At 40.4% G+C, this 13,863-nt stretch overlaps 2 protein-coding genes across 8 annotated transcripts; both read right to left on the bottom strand.

Annotated features, from left to right (window-relative positions):
* Nucleotides 1-114: 114 nt before the first annotated feature.
* On the bottom strand, nucleotides 115-5,398 carry LOC119013651. 5 transcript variants are annotated; one of them, XR_005072802.1, is made up of 8 exons: nucleotides 4,926-5,394; nucleotides 4,075-4,149; nucleotides 3,747-3,964; nucleotides 3,467-3,635; nucleotides 2,972-3,323; nucleotides 1,232-1,411; nucleotides 994-1,111; nucleotides 115-906 (listed from the first exon to the last, which is right to left on the bottom strand). XR_005072802.1 is itself a non-coding variant. In XM_037088377.1 (8 exons), exons 3-8 carry the CDS (start codon nucleotides 3,960-3,962, stop codon nucleotides 690-692), a joined length of 1,227 nt encoding a protein of 408 aa, XP_036944272.1. In that variant the 5' UTR covers nucleotides 3,963-3,964; nucleotides 4,075-4,149; nucleotides 4,926-5,398; the 3' UTR covers nucleotides 115-689. The 5 variants fall into 5 exon arrangements, 4 of the variants coding, with proteins under 4 accessions (XP_036944272.1, XP_036944269.1, XP_036944270.1 ...); XM_037088377.1 differs by having other exon boundaries at nucleotides 1,241-1,411; nucleotides 2,972-3,307; nucleotides 4,926-5,398; XM_037088374.1 differs by having other exon boundaries at nucleotides 2,972-3,307.
* Nucleotides 5,399-5,898: 500 nt separating this feature from the next.
* Nucleotides 5,899-13,109, bottom strand: LOC119013647 (myb-like protein V). Of its 3 annotated transcripts, none has more exons than XM_037088357.1 (13): nucleotides 13,036-13,109; nucleotides 11,884-11,900; nucleotides 11,519-11,776; nucleotides 11,333-11,395; nucleotides 11,084-11,217; nucleotides 10,931-10,984; nucleotides 10,787-10,841; nucleotides 9,725-9,964; nucleotides 9,539-9,624; nucleotides 8,279-8,330; nucleotides 7,819-8,094; nucleotides 6,906-7,023; nucleotides 5,899-6,822 (listed from the first exon to the last, which is right to left on the bottom strand). In XM_037088357.1, exons 3-13 carry the CDS (start codon nucleotides 11,766-11,768, stop codon nucleotides 6,597-6,599), a joined length of 1,554 nt encoding a protein of 517 aa, XP_036944252.1. In that variant the 5' UTR covers nucleotides 11,769-11,776; nucleotides 11,884-11,900; nucleotides 13,036-13,109; the 3' UTR covers nucleotides 5,899-6,596. The 3 variants fall into 3 exon arrangements, with proteins under 3 accessions (XP_036944252.1, XP_036944251.1, XP_036944250.1); XM_037088356.1 differs by having other exon boundaries at nucleotides 12,997-13,045; XM_037088355.1 differs by lacking the exon at nucleotides 13,036-13,109 and having other exon boundaries at nucleotides 11,884-12,101.
* Between the last annotated feature and the right edge of the window lie 754 nt (nucleotides 13,110-13,863).

The following is a 13,863-nucleotide window of genomic DNA, read 5'->3' as shown; positions in this document are numbered from 1 at the left end:
AAATGTAAGCCTACAAGACATTCACAAATATTTCAGAGACTGGTGTGTTGGGCTTGCTTGATGACAAAAAAATGGAAAAACGCAGGGTTTAACACGGTGTCACTGTCAACACTCTTTTAGGCTTGTCACAGAACCGACTTGATTTTATTTATAAATTGTCAGACACAGAACCAAAAGCAAAAATCCCAAGGATAACGTGTCAAGGGAAATGCTTTTTTTCCTGCATGGAAGAAGACAGAGGAAACACTAAGACGCACGAGACATTCAACATAATGACACAGTCTTGAAATCCAAAAACACATCGACATAATTTAAACTAGCTACATTATTCACTTAAGGCACTTTAAATGATATAGTTGTGTGCAGTATGGGACCATTGTTATCTGAGAACACAAGTATTGAGGCACATACCCATTAAAAATGTTCATGTGATGTAGCTTCTGTACTCTCACAAGTTTCAAAAATGGGATTAAATAAATACTGGATCTTGTTACTTTGCATCACCTGTACCTGTTTTTGCTGTTTCAAGTTTGTGGGAGGTAAATCGGGCTTCCATTCACAGATGGAATTTAAAGTTGATGATGAAGTTGATAACTGATGGGAGTGTTTCTGGTAGACCAGCAAACTCCCTCGGTGATCCCTGAGTGGCCGTATTGTCCTGTTGCAGCCATAGGCTTTACAACCAGGCTTCAGTGAAAAAAATTCATTTTTTTATGTCCCTTTATTTTCAGAGTGTAGTGTTCCTCTTGTAACCTCAACACTTTTATCTGCATCTTTATTTTTTCCCTCCTCAGCTGATCGAGGTCCATTGTGTCCAGATCACAGCTGGTGGAGGGCTGATAGGATGAAGCCTCCACCATGTTGAAGGACTGAGTGTTGTGTGAGGCTTGGGTTGTTTGGGGAATCCTGTGGAAAGAAACAAAATCTCTTTATAGCTTTGCATGACAGCATCTTTATTTATCTGTATTTATTAATATGACAGTTGGACCGTACCTTGTGTCGAGCTGCATCGCTTGTAACTCTGCTGCATCGTAACTACAGGTGGTGGCATCTCTGTTCCGATATTTACACTCATCCATAACACTCTGGGATTTGGTGTGAGGGCCGCCATCTGTACAGTAAGAACACGCACATCTCAATTTAAAATGGATTCTTTATCTTGCATAAACAAAACATGAAATTACTTCAAATAAATACAAAATTTTGCAACATATCCATGAAATCTTCACACCAACAAAACCTGCGTCTGTCACAGTGACTAGCAGCACAGGCGAGGGCATGAGGTCGGCAGTGTGATTGCTGGTTGTTTCGATGTCCTCGGGTTCGGTTTTGATGTCGAGGGACGAGGTAGCTGGTGCATACAGAGGTGTGGGAGAATCTCCTGCTTCTGTTTTGATTTCTCTCAGTCCGCCTTGAATAATGACACAAATACAAAACATTTGTATATATCAGATACTGGCCTTTATCTGTCAAGACATATAACCACGACTTGCAATACTTTTCCTTTGTTTTATTTTACAGCATTACAGACTCAATTTCCTTTCCACTGGATCAGAGCTATCTGGCGATTTTTGATTTCCAAGGTTACCATTAGTGCTTGCCATTTAAATTTACTTTATCTGGGACTGAAGGCCTCATGTGGTGAGAACTACAGTAGTAAGGTAAATTATTAATTGTAAGTGACCAATCCCTCTAAAGATAATCAGGCTCTGCCGGTAGCAGGCTGATGACTGCAATTCAAGCTGCTGAAAGACTTTTGCGGTCCTTTTAGAATGTTATCAATGTGAAATAATGTAGAACTGGCCATCGGTGAGAGAAACCACTTTGATTGGCTGTTCAACTGTTAGGAGCTCATCAGCTGCTAACACCTTTAAAACTCTTCCTCTGCCAAATTCAGAATAAAAACTACCAGGGGAAAAAAATAGGATGTTCCCATTCAATAGTGACATGTCATAGGCTTTTTGTTTGAGCAGGCCTTGTACTGATTTGCCAGCCAGTCATAATGAGGATAACTGATGTGATAGTGAGACATAAACATGATAAATAAGAGTGTCAATGCCAAGCAACTGGAATACCAAGAAATCAGTGTCCTAATGTGCAAACACAGGGATAATTTAGAATGACAGTTAAATGGAGCGTTGCATGGAATTTGACAGCAGACGGAATTACCTTTTGCTAAATTTGTGCTACTTCAAATGGTTTGAGTATGCACCATCAAAGATTTTTCCACCTGATGATGACATGGTTACATTTTTAATTGTGGCTTTTTCACATGTGTTAGCTTGGCTTAATGTGTCAGCCCAGCACGGCAGGGATTACCATCTCTATCACAGCCGGACTTCCTGCTTTAAGGTGTGTCTTTAATTAATGAGCACTTGTCTTGTGTGGCAGACAGTTAAAAGCAGCAGGCTCTTTCCCCCGCTGTTGTATCTAAGAACCGGTCCAATCCCAGCTCCACTAGTTTGGTAGAACACACATTTCATTTTCTATACATGTTTCTCGGAATAAAAGTCCCCTGTTACTTAGATATTCAAAGATGTTGCTATGAAGCAGCAAAATCAGAAAATGTTGGAATTTCAGCAGCAGTAAAAACAGCTCTGAATCAGCTGTCAGATAGCTAGTAAACGCTTTGTTAAGGACTACAGAACAGCTGAGAGCTAAAAGTTTAACCCTCCTTTATACTTCTCTACAGCACACTGATTTCACCTTCATGAATATGGATAGTATCTCCATACAAATTAAACTCACTAATCACTAACCCTAACCCTACATCAATAAACTTGGTGTTACTTATCAGAGAGGATTTTCTAATTGTGCAGCAAAGCTTTGCTTAATTTTAAAATCTGGATTTACTCATTTTAAGTTTTAGTGAAATCTGATTATAACTAATCTTAGATTAATATTATCCTTGTTGGTACAACCCAGCCTAAAATACTGTCAGGACTCTCCATATAGCTCCTTCTCTGCTTACCTTTTTCAAGAAAAACTTGGGAGGCTTCTGGATGTCCTTTCCTCTGGAGGTCCAGTGTTTGCTGCTCTAGAGCTTCATGGTGTGCTAAGGGTCGTAACAGAGCTGCTGGATGTCCAATTGTGGACCTCAGTTGTCCAAACAGGGCTGCTGGGAGGTCAACTGGGGCTGCTGGTGGTTGATTCAGGACCGTTGGTGGTCCAGTGGAGGCTGCTTGGGGATCGAGCAGGGACAGTGCCGTCTGGAGATCTGCTGAGGCCACTCGTGGTCCAGCTGGGAGTTCAACCCGGGCTGAGAAGGCTTCGTCCAGCTGTCCTGCAGCACCTTGTGGGGTCCAGCCTCCATTGAAGAAGCACTGAATTATTTAGAGTAATAATACTTCAATCCCCATCAGAGCTCAGTTAGTGAATTGATTTGTCTAATGTGTCTGTCACTGTGACGCAAGGCATCAAATACAAGACAAGATATTTTTAAAAATAAACAACAGAATATTCTTACCTTTCACAACAATATCATAGACGTCCTTCATCCTTTGCAGAAATGTACTTGATGTCTCAGTCAGCTCACAGCGGGGTGTCAATACCTCAGACTGCCAGGCATTTGTCTTTCTGACTGGCCTAGCCATAAGCAAAACAGCCCTGATTCCCAGGGCTTGCAGTTTTTCCAGCTGAAAAACAAGAACACACACACACACAAATGATGGTAAGATATTAATATGAAAACATAAAAGGAATATTTGGGAATTTAATCGCATGGTGACAACAAAGCAATTGCATACCAACATGTACGCTTCGTCCCGGATGTGAGAGACGGTATGATACTTCTGATGGGAGTGGACCCAGCTGTCGCGCTTCTGATCGAACCTGTCCATTTTCCTTTTGAGCCTCAGCTTACGTGGCTGCTCTGCCTTGCACGCCTTGCACGTCTTGCAGGCTACACCGAGCTGCGTGTGGCAGAACACACACCTTTTGGTGGTTGACCCGTTGCTTGGCATTTCTAAAGCAGATATAGTGAGAGACAAACAAACACACAGAAAAAGATTAGGAGACATAATTTTTACATTAAATCAAGCCGTGTTCAGTGAGAGGACGTGAAGCAATACTTACTTGAGCTGTTGGTTTTTTAATACAGGAGGTACTGATGGATGTTATGCGGTTAACAGTGGCGGGTATCAACAGGAGCTGTTGGAGGAAGGACAACAAAAACAACATTAAAACAACCGCAGCATGCCTTCCTGGATTCTTCGTATCATCGAAGCAGAACCATCACAAAATGAAGATAACAGAAGTGTGTTGTTTCATTAAACAACCTATTCAGTCAACAGGTTAACTGTATGGATGTTGGCAAAACAAAAGAGAATCGATATTTGTGGTCAACTTATATGCACCATATGGAACTGGTTTAATTGAAATGAATTAAATAAATCATCAAGACAACAGGATGATTCTCTCGTGACTGCAAACATGTGACAAAGTTTGTGACTTATTGCAGGAATGTGTAAGGACAGCAGGAGTGTGGAGAGCAGACGGCGCAGCGCACTTAGGGAAGAGCTCCACTGCCACTGTGCCGTCAACAACTCTCGCGAGAGCAAACGCGACAAAGGCTTTATCAACCTACACCATTAATATGCTGTCATTACCGCCCGCTGTGATCAATTAATTAGCTAATTAATGACCCGTCCTCCACGTCTGCACCTGCAGTGCGCTGAAGTGACGGGACCCCGACACACGCACTCCCCTGTCTGACCTGTTGTTGTTACATGACTACAACACTGGTCTTCAACTTTAGCAACATTTAAGCTAGCGTTTTTAAACCAGATGTGAGGCTAACAGAGCTAACTTGTCAACGTCACTCCTCCACTCTCACCGCTCTTCCGACAAATGCAACGTAAATAACACAACATTCACAAACAACCAAAAGAATATTCCCAGTAAAAGCCATGCATTTCAAACCTTACCTGGGGGGGAAAGGAGCTTGGATAAACTGTATACTTGTCTTTGGTCTGTGAGGAGTCGTTGCTAATGGCAAAGATGCTCTGTAACGACTGAGCTGTCTGTACTGTGAAATGATCACCTCCTGCTGTTACTGTAGCTACCTTTATACAAAGAGAGGCAAAACGTGACACTAGCACAGTATCCTCTAGCGGATCGACGGCTCTATTGCACGCTTTGACGTGATGCTGGGCTGGAGACACAGGAGCCAGGAGGAGAGAGGGAGCCTGTTGCAGGCGTTAAACTGAGGCAAAGTTTGAAAACAGCGGCTCTTAATCTGTAATGCGGGGTTCAGTCTCGGTCTGTGCTGCTAAAGTCATGAGCCCTGTGTTTCCAGTTACTTCTGTGCCACAGACAAGAGCCACGTTTCTCACAAGGAGCACAGATATGGCCGCAGTGTACATTATCTTCACTGTTTTTCTTTCTCCTAGGATGGTAAAGGCATGACCCGCCCAGCCCTGCCTCTGATTGGCTTACCATGTTATTATTACCGCATTCTAAACCAATCAGCCTAAGCCCAACTAGCCCAAACATCGAACGCAGCGAGCGCTAGCCAATCAGAGGCAGAGTAGGGCGGGTCATAACTTCATCACCCTAAAAATAAAAATAATAAACTCTGTCAGCTGAGGTGCAGGGAGGCTGCGCGGCTGTCTGACAGATTTTTTTTTTTAAACAACTTTATTGAAACAATAATCCAGCAAGTTAACAACTCATTATGAATACAACCGAGTCTGGGTTTACAGTTAAAACTTGCCAGCTTTAATGTAAAAAAATAAATAAATAAGAATTTAACAAAAGTTTAAGTTAGTGGTTACACATTTTAACAGTTTCTTTGTTTGTTCATGCAAAGTGAATAGATTTAGTATAATTGTTTCATATGGAAAGAAAAAGATGTCTTTTAGAATAAAATGTGGCTAAAATATGAGGCAAACTAATCAATCAGTAATAAATCAGTTTATTCCACAGGTGGTTTTTGGCCCTGTGTCATCCATGCACGTTTGAGATGTATTTTATGTATAAAAGAAAATTGCATGCTGCATGATGTAAATGCTTCAGACAAATACATTATGGCATTTACAAACCATTAATTCATGAAACAGACATGCTGAAATCCTCCTGAAACATGTGGCATAACATACAGAAAATTACTTTGTACATAACTTTTAAAAAATTAATATAAATCTTCAGCAGCATCAGTGCAGCAGAATTAGAGAGAAATGTAATTATCTTCATATTGTCATCTAAGTGCATCTGCCATCTTCATATACAGTCGATGACTGGTCCCAAAAAAGGAATCCATTTTCTGCTTTGATTAATGTATCAATTAAAATAAAACAGAAAATCCCAAGGAAAACATGTACAAGGGAAACATTGCTATCCAACATGGTCCCAAGATCAGAAGCCTGAGCAAATTTCATTATAAATATGTTCCTGGTTTGTAGGATATACATCAAGATTCCTTTCACGGATTGAAATGATGATGATGATGATGATGATGATGATGATGATGATGATGATGATGATGAAGTTGATAAGTGACAGGAACGTTCCAGTAGACCAGTAAACACTCTCTGTAATCCCTGAGTGACCGTATTGTCCTGTTGCAACCATCAGCTTTACAACCTGGCTTCAGTGAATCAATTTACTTTCTTATGTGCCTTTATTTTCAGACTATAGTATTCTTCTTGTAACCTCAACACTTTTATCTGCATCTTTAGTTTCTCTCTCCTCAGCTGATCGAGGTCCATTGCGTCCAGATCACAGCTGGTGGAGGGCCGATGGGATGGAGCATCCAGCGTTTTGAACTGAGTGGTGATGTTTGAGTGATGAGTGATGTTTGAGGCTTGTGTTGTTCGGGGAATCCTGTGGAAAGAAAATGTCTTTGTGGCCTTGCATGCAAATTAGGCATCTTTATTCATCCGAGTAACATGACACTTAGACCTTACCTTGTGTTGAGCTGAATCACTTGTAAATCTGCTGCTTGCTGGCGAGAGGTGGTGGCATCTCTGTTCTGATATTTACACTCATTCAGCACCCTCTGGGACTTAGTGGTGGGGCCGACATCTATACAGTTAGCACATATATTTATATTTACAAAACATATTGTCTTCTCTTCTCTAAGCACTTCTGTGATGGTTTCTCATCTATGCGTCTATGCTTTACCCCTTAACAACTCCATGTATGGCTGATGCCTTTGAAGCAGCATTGCTAACATGTCCAGCTGGCCTTCAGGTCTTGATGTGTCAAGGTGCATGGTGTTAGCATTTTCATAGTCTTCAAAACCTTTAATCCATTGTCTGCATTTCAGGCCCACTCCCTCCTCTCTTTCTTGCTGTCTTTCTTTCTCCTTATTTTCTCAGTGCCCTGTTTCTTCTCCCTTCCCGTGATCATCTTTGTATGGGACCAAATGTCAAATAAATTCACAAAAAAATTTAATTTATTCAATCAAGTCCTTGAACTCTTAAACAATATTACCACAAAAGGAACTGTTGAAATGGGCAACCGTTGTTACACAGTTCCATAGTGCAATTCCATTGTAACAAAGACCCTTCATTACACTAGCTTGTTTTTTTTGTTTTGTTTTGTTTTGTTTTTTTTTACGCTGAACCAAACAATGGCATTGTGTGATTTTAGATAGCATGCCACCATTATAGATACAAAAAGTGGCATGACGTATGACACAACAGAAACAACATGCACCTCCTTCTAAACATTTGTATAACATGGCAATCACAATCATTTACTGCCTCTAGTACAGTGCAAGCTGCAGCCAAGGACAGCAAATCTACCTGTTGTGTGTCACACACCTAATGTGTTACGATAACAAAAAAGAAAAACAGTGAAACATTTGATGCTCACCTCTCATGTTGCCAAGAAGTCCTGTGTCTGTGGTGGAGGAACTGAGGCTGGCAGTGCGATTGCTGGTTGACTCGATGTTCTCAGTTTCTCGTTTGATGTCTTGGGACGAGGTTGCTGGTGCAGACAGAGGTGATGGAGAGTTTCTTGTCTGAGTTTTGATGCCTCTGCGTCCATCTTCTCTTCCTTCATTATATTGTGTGAACTCCTCTCCATTTTCTCCCTCAACACCTTCAGCTTCGGGTGGGTCGGACTCATCCAAAGGCTGACACCAACTGTCTGCTCACCCATAAAACCAAGGATACAGAAGTAAAACACTTAAATCACAAGGTAAAATAATGTTGTGGAATTAGCATTTCTTAGTGCATATTATTACTTATTTCTTTGAGAAATTATTTAATTACATCTTCAATACACTTCCTTTTTCTTTTAGTAGGACAATAATTACCATCAGTTTACAAACCTTCCTGTGCAGGCTCCTCGTCGGTGGACTGACAATCAGTCGTCGCCTGAAACTAAAGTAGACAACGGGTTATGTCTCACAAAGATGTCAGACTCTTTGTTGTACTTGATTTTTCTTTTTTTTCAAAATAGTCCATGAATTTATCAGTATCTATTCTGATAAATCTGGGCTAAGAGTCTCAGATGCCCTAGCTAGTTATGGTCACCTGATTTAGGCTATGATGTCTGGAGGTTGGCAAGTATTGATCATCCGTACCATTGATCGTGATAATTGACTTAACTTTTCATCTATACATTCTTTGGTTGTTCATCTTTTTCAATCAAAATTCCTGGGGTCAAGTATTGATGACCCCAACCACTGTAGTGGATAATGTCACAGGAGGCCCACTCATGAAATGCTATGTGTTAGCTTGTTACCTTTGCTAATTAGCATTAAACTGTCATTGTGATCGATCCAGTAGTTTGTTGAGTCCTCTTACCATTGAAGGAACTGTTAAATATTTTGCAATTTTATCACACAGATCGCACAATACCAATGCAACAATGCCCCCATGACACCAGCAGGGGAACAATGGTGGCATAATGCCAACGCACTGTGTGATTTTGGATAGCATACCACCATTCTGGAAAAAACGAAACAGGCCTACATGTAGCACAACAGCAGCAACATCTAGTGTGGGGTTTTACATAAGTGCCAAGCAATACTATCTAAATAATAGCATAACATGGCATTCATCATCATTAATTGTCCTCAGCACAGTGCTAGCTGCAGCTATGGGGCAGTAAATCTTCCCCTCATCGTGGGTCCGGAGGTTGGCAAGTATTCATCGACCGTACTTATTTGTCAGTGACCCTGATTATTGACTTGACTTTTCATCAATAAATTCTTAGAAGTTGTGAATTTGGATGCTCAGCTTTTTCAAATAAAATTCCTGGGGTTTGAGGAAAGATGAGCCCGACCCCAAGTTATGTCACAGAAGCATGCAACATTTGCTTATTAGCACCAAATGCTCATTGCAATCCATCCAATAGTCGCTGATGCTCTTACTGCTACAGGTAAGAGGCCATTTCACACAAACCACCAATGTAAACCGAAAGGCTACAGTGGAATGGAGGGGTGACCAGCAAACCAGTGTCAGACCAATACTGCTGTCCCTTGAGCGGCACCACTAACATGGCTCAGTACTTCTTCTGAGACGTATTAAACAGGAACACACACACACACACACAGAAATGACGCCACCGTTTCTCCACATCTTACCTCTGTAAGCTTTTTGATGACAACTTTTACCTCCGACTGCAATGCTCTCTTCTCAGGTGTTGATAAGATAACTTTCGGCTTCCTTTCTGCAAGAAGAGTGATATTCAAAGAAATGAATATTAGTCTCACATGCTGACATTCATTTCAGTAATGGTATTTCTAAAGATGATGATCAGGTAACTTCACCCTCAGAAACACTGCTGTCATTAGCACCACTAGAAGGCACATCGTCGTCTTCCACTGCTCCCTCTTCCATTTCATCCTCCTCTTTACTCGTGTCAAAATCTGAGTCTACAACCTCCCCGCCATTTTCAGCCTCAACCCTTTCTTCTTCTGCCTCCAGCACCAAGTCTCCACTGCTTGGTAGCCAGTCTTCATCTTTAACAGCCTCTTCATCAGATTCTTCTGCAGTCTGTATCTCTGAGTCTTTGACATGGATCAAATAATAAAATAGTACATTTTAAGTAATCCTTAATGGCGTAATTCATAAGAAATGTCCAGAATTCAAAGCTCCAAAACTACAGAAGGCAGTAACACACATATACTGCTGCTAAGTATCCTCTTTCCCATAGCTGTCATTAGCTGCCATTAGCAAGTAGCTCAGTAAGCAGTGATGCTAATTGGCCGTATTAGCTGATGGAAGTCTCTGACCTGCAATATGACTTCAGCAACAAGAAGACATGCCGAGCTGGGCCAGTAGGGCATCGACAGCGGGAAAAAACAGTGGAAAGCCAGAATATTTGCGCTGCAAATTGAGGATTTACAGCTGGTGAGCTGCATTCTGTTCATGTCAAGTTTGAATGAAGTTATCGATGACTTACCAAGGCAGTCAGACTAATCTTAGCTTTCCAACGGTGATTAGCTTAATTGCTAAAGCTAGAGAAAAACTCAAATTCAGACAGTGGACGATTGTGTTTTTTGAACATACGGTTCTCAGTCAGTGGGTTTTCAAATTTGTTTTTTTTTTGTTAAATGCCTGAAATAACATCTGTGGTTAACACAGGCTTAAGACATTTACAAGTTTTGTTCTATGACATAAAATATAATAAGTACAACTAATTGAGTGATATAGGTATATAATTATTTTGTTGTGATGCTTAGCTCTGGTGATGTTTAAACCACACCTATGCGATGCATCCAAAACTCAAATGAAACCAGGGGTGATGCTAACGTGGCCTAAATATATAGGCGATCCCTACACCGCTCTATTCTGGTTTAACTTGGAGTTACAGTAAATCACAGACAAACCTTCAGAGGAGCTGTCCAAAGAGGTGATTCGATTTAATGATGGAATTTTCTTTTGCTGAAAGAAATACAAGACTCATCGTAACTGTCAAAGGTGCAGTGTTTTTGCAAAAGCAAGAATCACATTATATTTGGAGGCTCAGCTACCTTTGCAGGCTCAGCTCGTCTGCTTTTATATCCCTTGGTGGTTAAGTCACCTTTCTGTGAGTATAGACAAGTTAGTGAAGCAGTTTATTTACTGTCTTTTCTGGTCGCATTGATTGAAGAACACACTCTGCATGAAGGACGACGCAGTCTTACCTCAAACAAACTCTGCAGAGGCTCATTTTTATGCAAAATAGTTTGTTTCCATTTCCTAGAGGAGCCTCTCCCTCCAAAGTCCTCAAATGCAGGTGGAGAATACCAGCAGTCTTCACATTTAATACAGTCTTCACCTGGACAGAGCATCCCCACACAGCAGCACAGGTTAGAAACAAAACAGACAAAGGATGAAGGAATACGTTAATAAGAGAAAAAACATAGACAGACCAAGTGTTAGTTTCAGCTTACCTCTTTTCAGCTTTTCTTTATCCAGGATGCCTTTTTTGTTTCCACAGATTACAGTCAAGAATCCTACAGATTTTGCACACACAAGAAATGCACACAGAGTGGCATATTCATTACCGGTGCTCAAGAAAACATATTCATAGAAGATCAGTGGCTGCTCAATATATCACATGGCTCTTAAAAACTCACTATTTTCTTGTGTAGTCTGGGTGTGGGCGTCCTGGGTGGATGGGCCCAGCTGCTCAGTGTCGTCCTCATCGTCCTCGTCGTCCTCGTCGTCCTCGTCTTCTTCTTCCTCATCCTCATCCTCATCCTCAACGTCGTCTTCACCATAACCATCCACATTATACTGGACGCTTCTCTTTTTCCTTGGGCTTATTCTCCTGTACTCCTCTTCTTCATCACTCATGAGCCCCGACCGAGATCGTTTCTTCTCCATTCAGTCCTCTTTTGTAAAAAACAAAACAAAAGCAAACAGTTGGATTATTAGATTAGATTATTATTAAGTTAAATCAAGTTCATTTTGTGATAACTGTCTTCTTTGCAATGCTTACCTGTGGAAAAGCCTCTGCTGTGTTGGCCAAGTGCAAAATGAAACAAAACACAAGAAAACTGAGATCATCACTCACATAGCAAAAAAAAAAGCAAAACAAAAAACTGGATATATGTGATCTTAATAATCCATTTTGCTTGGCACATTTGGCTGGACCGATCGGCATCCAGTGGGGAACTACTAGCAGGTACAGGTGTGTAGCTCCCACTCAATAATTGCTGAATATTGTTGAATCATTTTAGCAATGTATTTGTATGTATTTATTTATTTGTTTATTATCATGTATAAATACATACATACATTCTCAGGAAAAATCGACACAACCATACACTAACACACTCACCCTCACTAAAGTTAAATGTAAAATTAGGGAAAAAAAGTATCCTCCATACTTGAAGATGCACTATGTAGTTTTGGAAAAGAAATCCAGAAGCTCAGACTTTTAGTGTTTACACTATCAATGAGGTCAAAAATAGAAACTCAGACATGTTGATTTTTTATCCATAACAGAATAAAAAATCTGGCCCTCAGAACACTGTTTGAAAGGAGAAATGTGGCAGGGTCAGCCAAATCTAACAGCACTCCTTATGTAACACTATGTACATACAGCTTACAAGGAAGGTTCATTTGTCATTTTACACTGCCAGCTTTCGTAACGCAACGCTAGTTAGTGCCTTTATGCTACTCACACAAATAACTGTTTTATAAATGGATGAATAAACAGCAAGTCATAGAAATGAAACTATTTTATTGTGGAGTGCAGAGGATGAGTTGGGCAGTCAGACAGCCTGGAGTCAGCAGACTGCTCATAAATACATCTGTCTATTAACTGTATGATGTAACAATTCTAAGCTCATAAACTACTGTATCTGACAATTTAACTTTGTACATATATGATTACTCATATATCTAAATGGCAAGAAACTTGAACTTCTTACAGCAGAAATCTGTCTGATATCACTCACTCCGTTTTCAAAGCCAAGCCGAGCAAACATAGTTCAGCAAACAAGGAGCGTTATGTAATCATTTCTGTGTATTATCCCCATACAGGCATACATTTACTTCACATTACTGCATCACACCATCATAACAATGTATTTTGTTCAAATGTCACCTTAATAATCATAGAGGTACTCATAACGCAGCGTCTTACCTCTCTGTCCCTCAACAGAGGAAATGAAACTGAAAGTTAGAGAGGGAGACATGTAGACACCGCGCCAAAACCACTGAGTCACCACAGTGAGCTGAACAGCAGAGGGCTGAAAGTCAGCCTCACTGTGAGGAGCTACACACAAGACAGTACAATACAGTACAATTCTTTCTTTCGTTCTTTTTTCTTTCTTTATGAAAATATGTGAGAGCAAGAAGGACTTTAATATGAAAAACGTATTTATTTTGTTATCTAATTATGGAGTGATGTATTTTGAAAAGCTCAATGCAGTAATAATATTAAGTAATGTATGCTGAAGTCAGAAAAAGTGTGTGTACTGCTGCATGATTCCCCGGACAAAGACTGAGTTGATGGTCCACTTCTCAAGCTGGCTGAAGAAAATGTCCACACGAGGCATAATGCAATGAAATAGTTTCAGGAAGAAGCTGCTGAAGAGGAGCCTTTCTCTGTTGGAGGAACGGGGTGTTACTATGGAAAAATATGGCTTTTAGTATAAAATGTGGTGAAATATGAGGCAATCTAATCAAATAGAGCTGCCAGCAGAGATTCTTGTCATATTCAGTGAATACAAACAATACATTTTTCAAATGTAATATAAAATCGGTTGTTATGATCAGTAATAAATCATGGCAATTTAATCCACAGGTGTTTTGGGGCCTTGTGTCTTCCTTGTACATCAGAGATATATTTTATTTATTTAAAAAAAAAAAAAAAAGAATGCTGCATGATGTAAATGCTTCAGACAAATACATTATGACATTTACAAAACAGTCATTCAGAGAACAGATATGCTGAAATTCTCCTGAAACA

This window comes from Acanthopagrus latus, chromosome 23, assembly GCF_904848185.1.
Source record: "Acanthopagrus latus isolate v.2019 chromosome 23, fAcaLat1.1, whole genome shotgun sequence".
Taxonomy (NCBI): domain Eukaryota; kingdom Metazoa; phylum Chordata; class Actinopteri; order Spariformes; family Sparidae; genus Acanthopagrus; species Acanthopagrus latus.
The sequence above is the reverse complement of the archived record's forward strand: the minus strand, read 5'-3'. Positions and strand labels throughout refer to the sequence as shown.

Coding starts and splice junctions, on each gene's coding strand:
- LOC119013651 (XM_037088374.1), bottom strand. CDS start 3,962: ATGCCAAGCAACGGGTCAACCACCAAAAGGTGTGTGTTCTGCCACACG. Junction 3,308..3,466: donor CTATGATATTGTTGTGAAAG/GTAAGAATATTC, acceptor TCTTCAATGGAG/GCTGGACCCCACAAGGTGCT. Junction 907..993: donor GCGATGCAGCTCGACACAAG/GTACGGTCCAAC, acceptor TTCTTTCCACAG/GATTCCCCAAACAACCCAAG.
- LOC119013647 (XM_037088357.1), bottom strand. CDS start 11,768: ATGGAGAAGAAACGATCTCGGTCGGGGCTCATGAGTGATGAAGAAGAG. Junction 10,985..11,083: donor CTCTGCAGAGTTTGTTTGAG/GTAAGACTGCGT, acceptor CTATACTCACAG/AAAGGTGACTTAACCACCAA. Junction 6,823..6,905: donor GTGATTCAGCTCAACACAAG/GTAAGGTCTAAG, acceptor TTCTTTCCACAG/GATTCCCCGAACAACACAAG.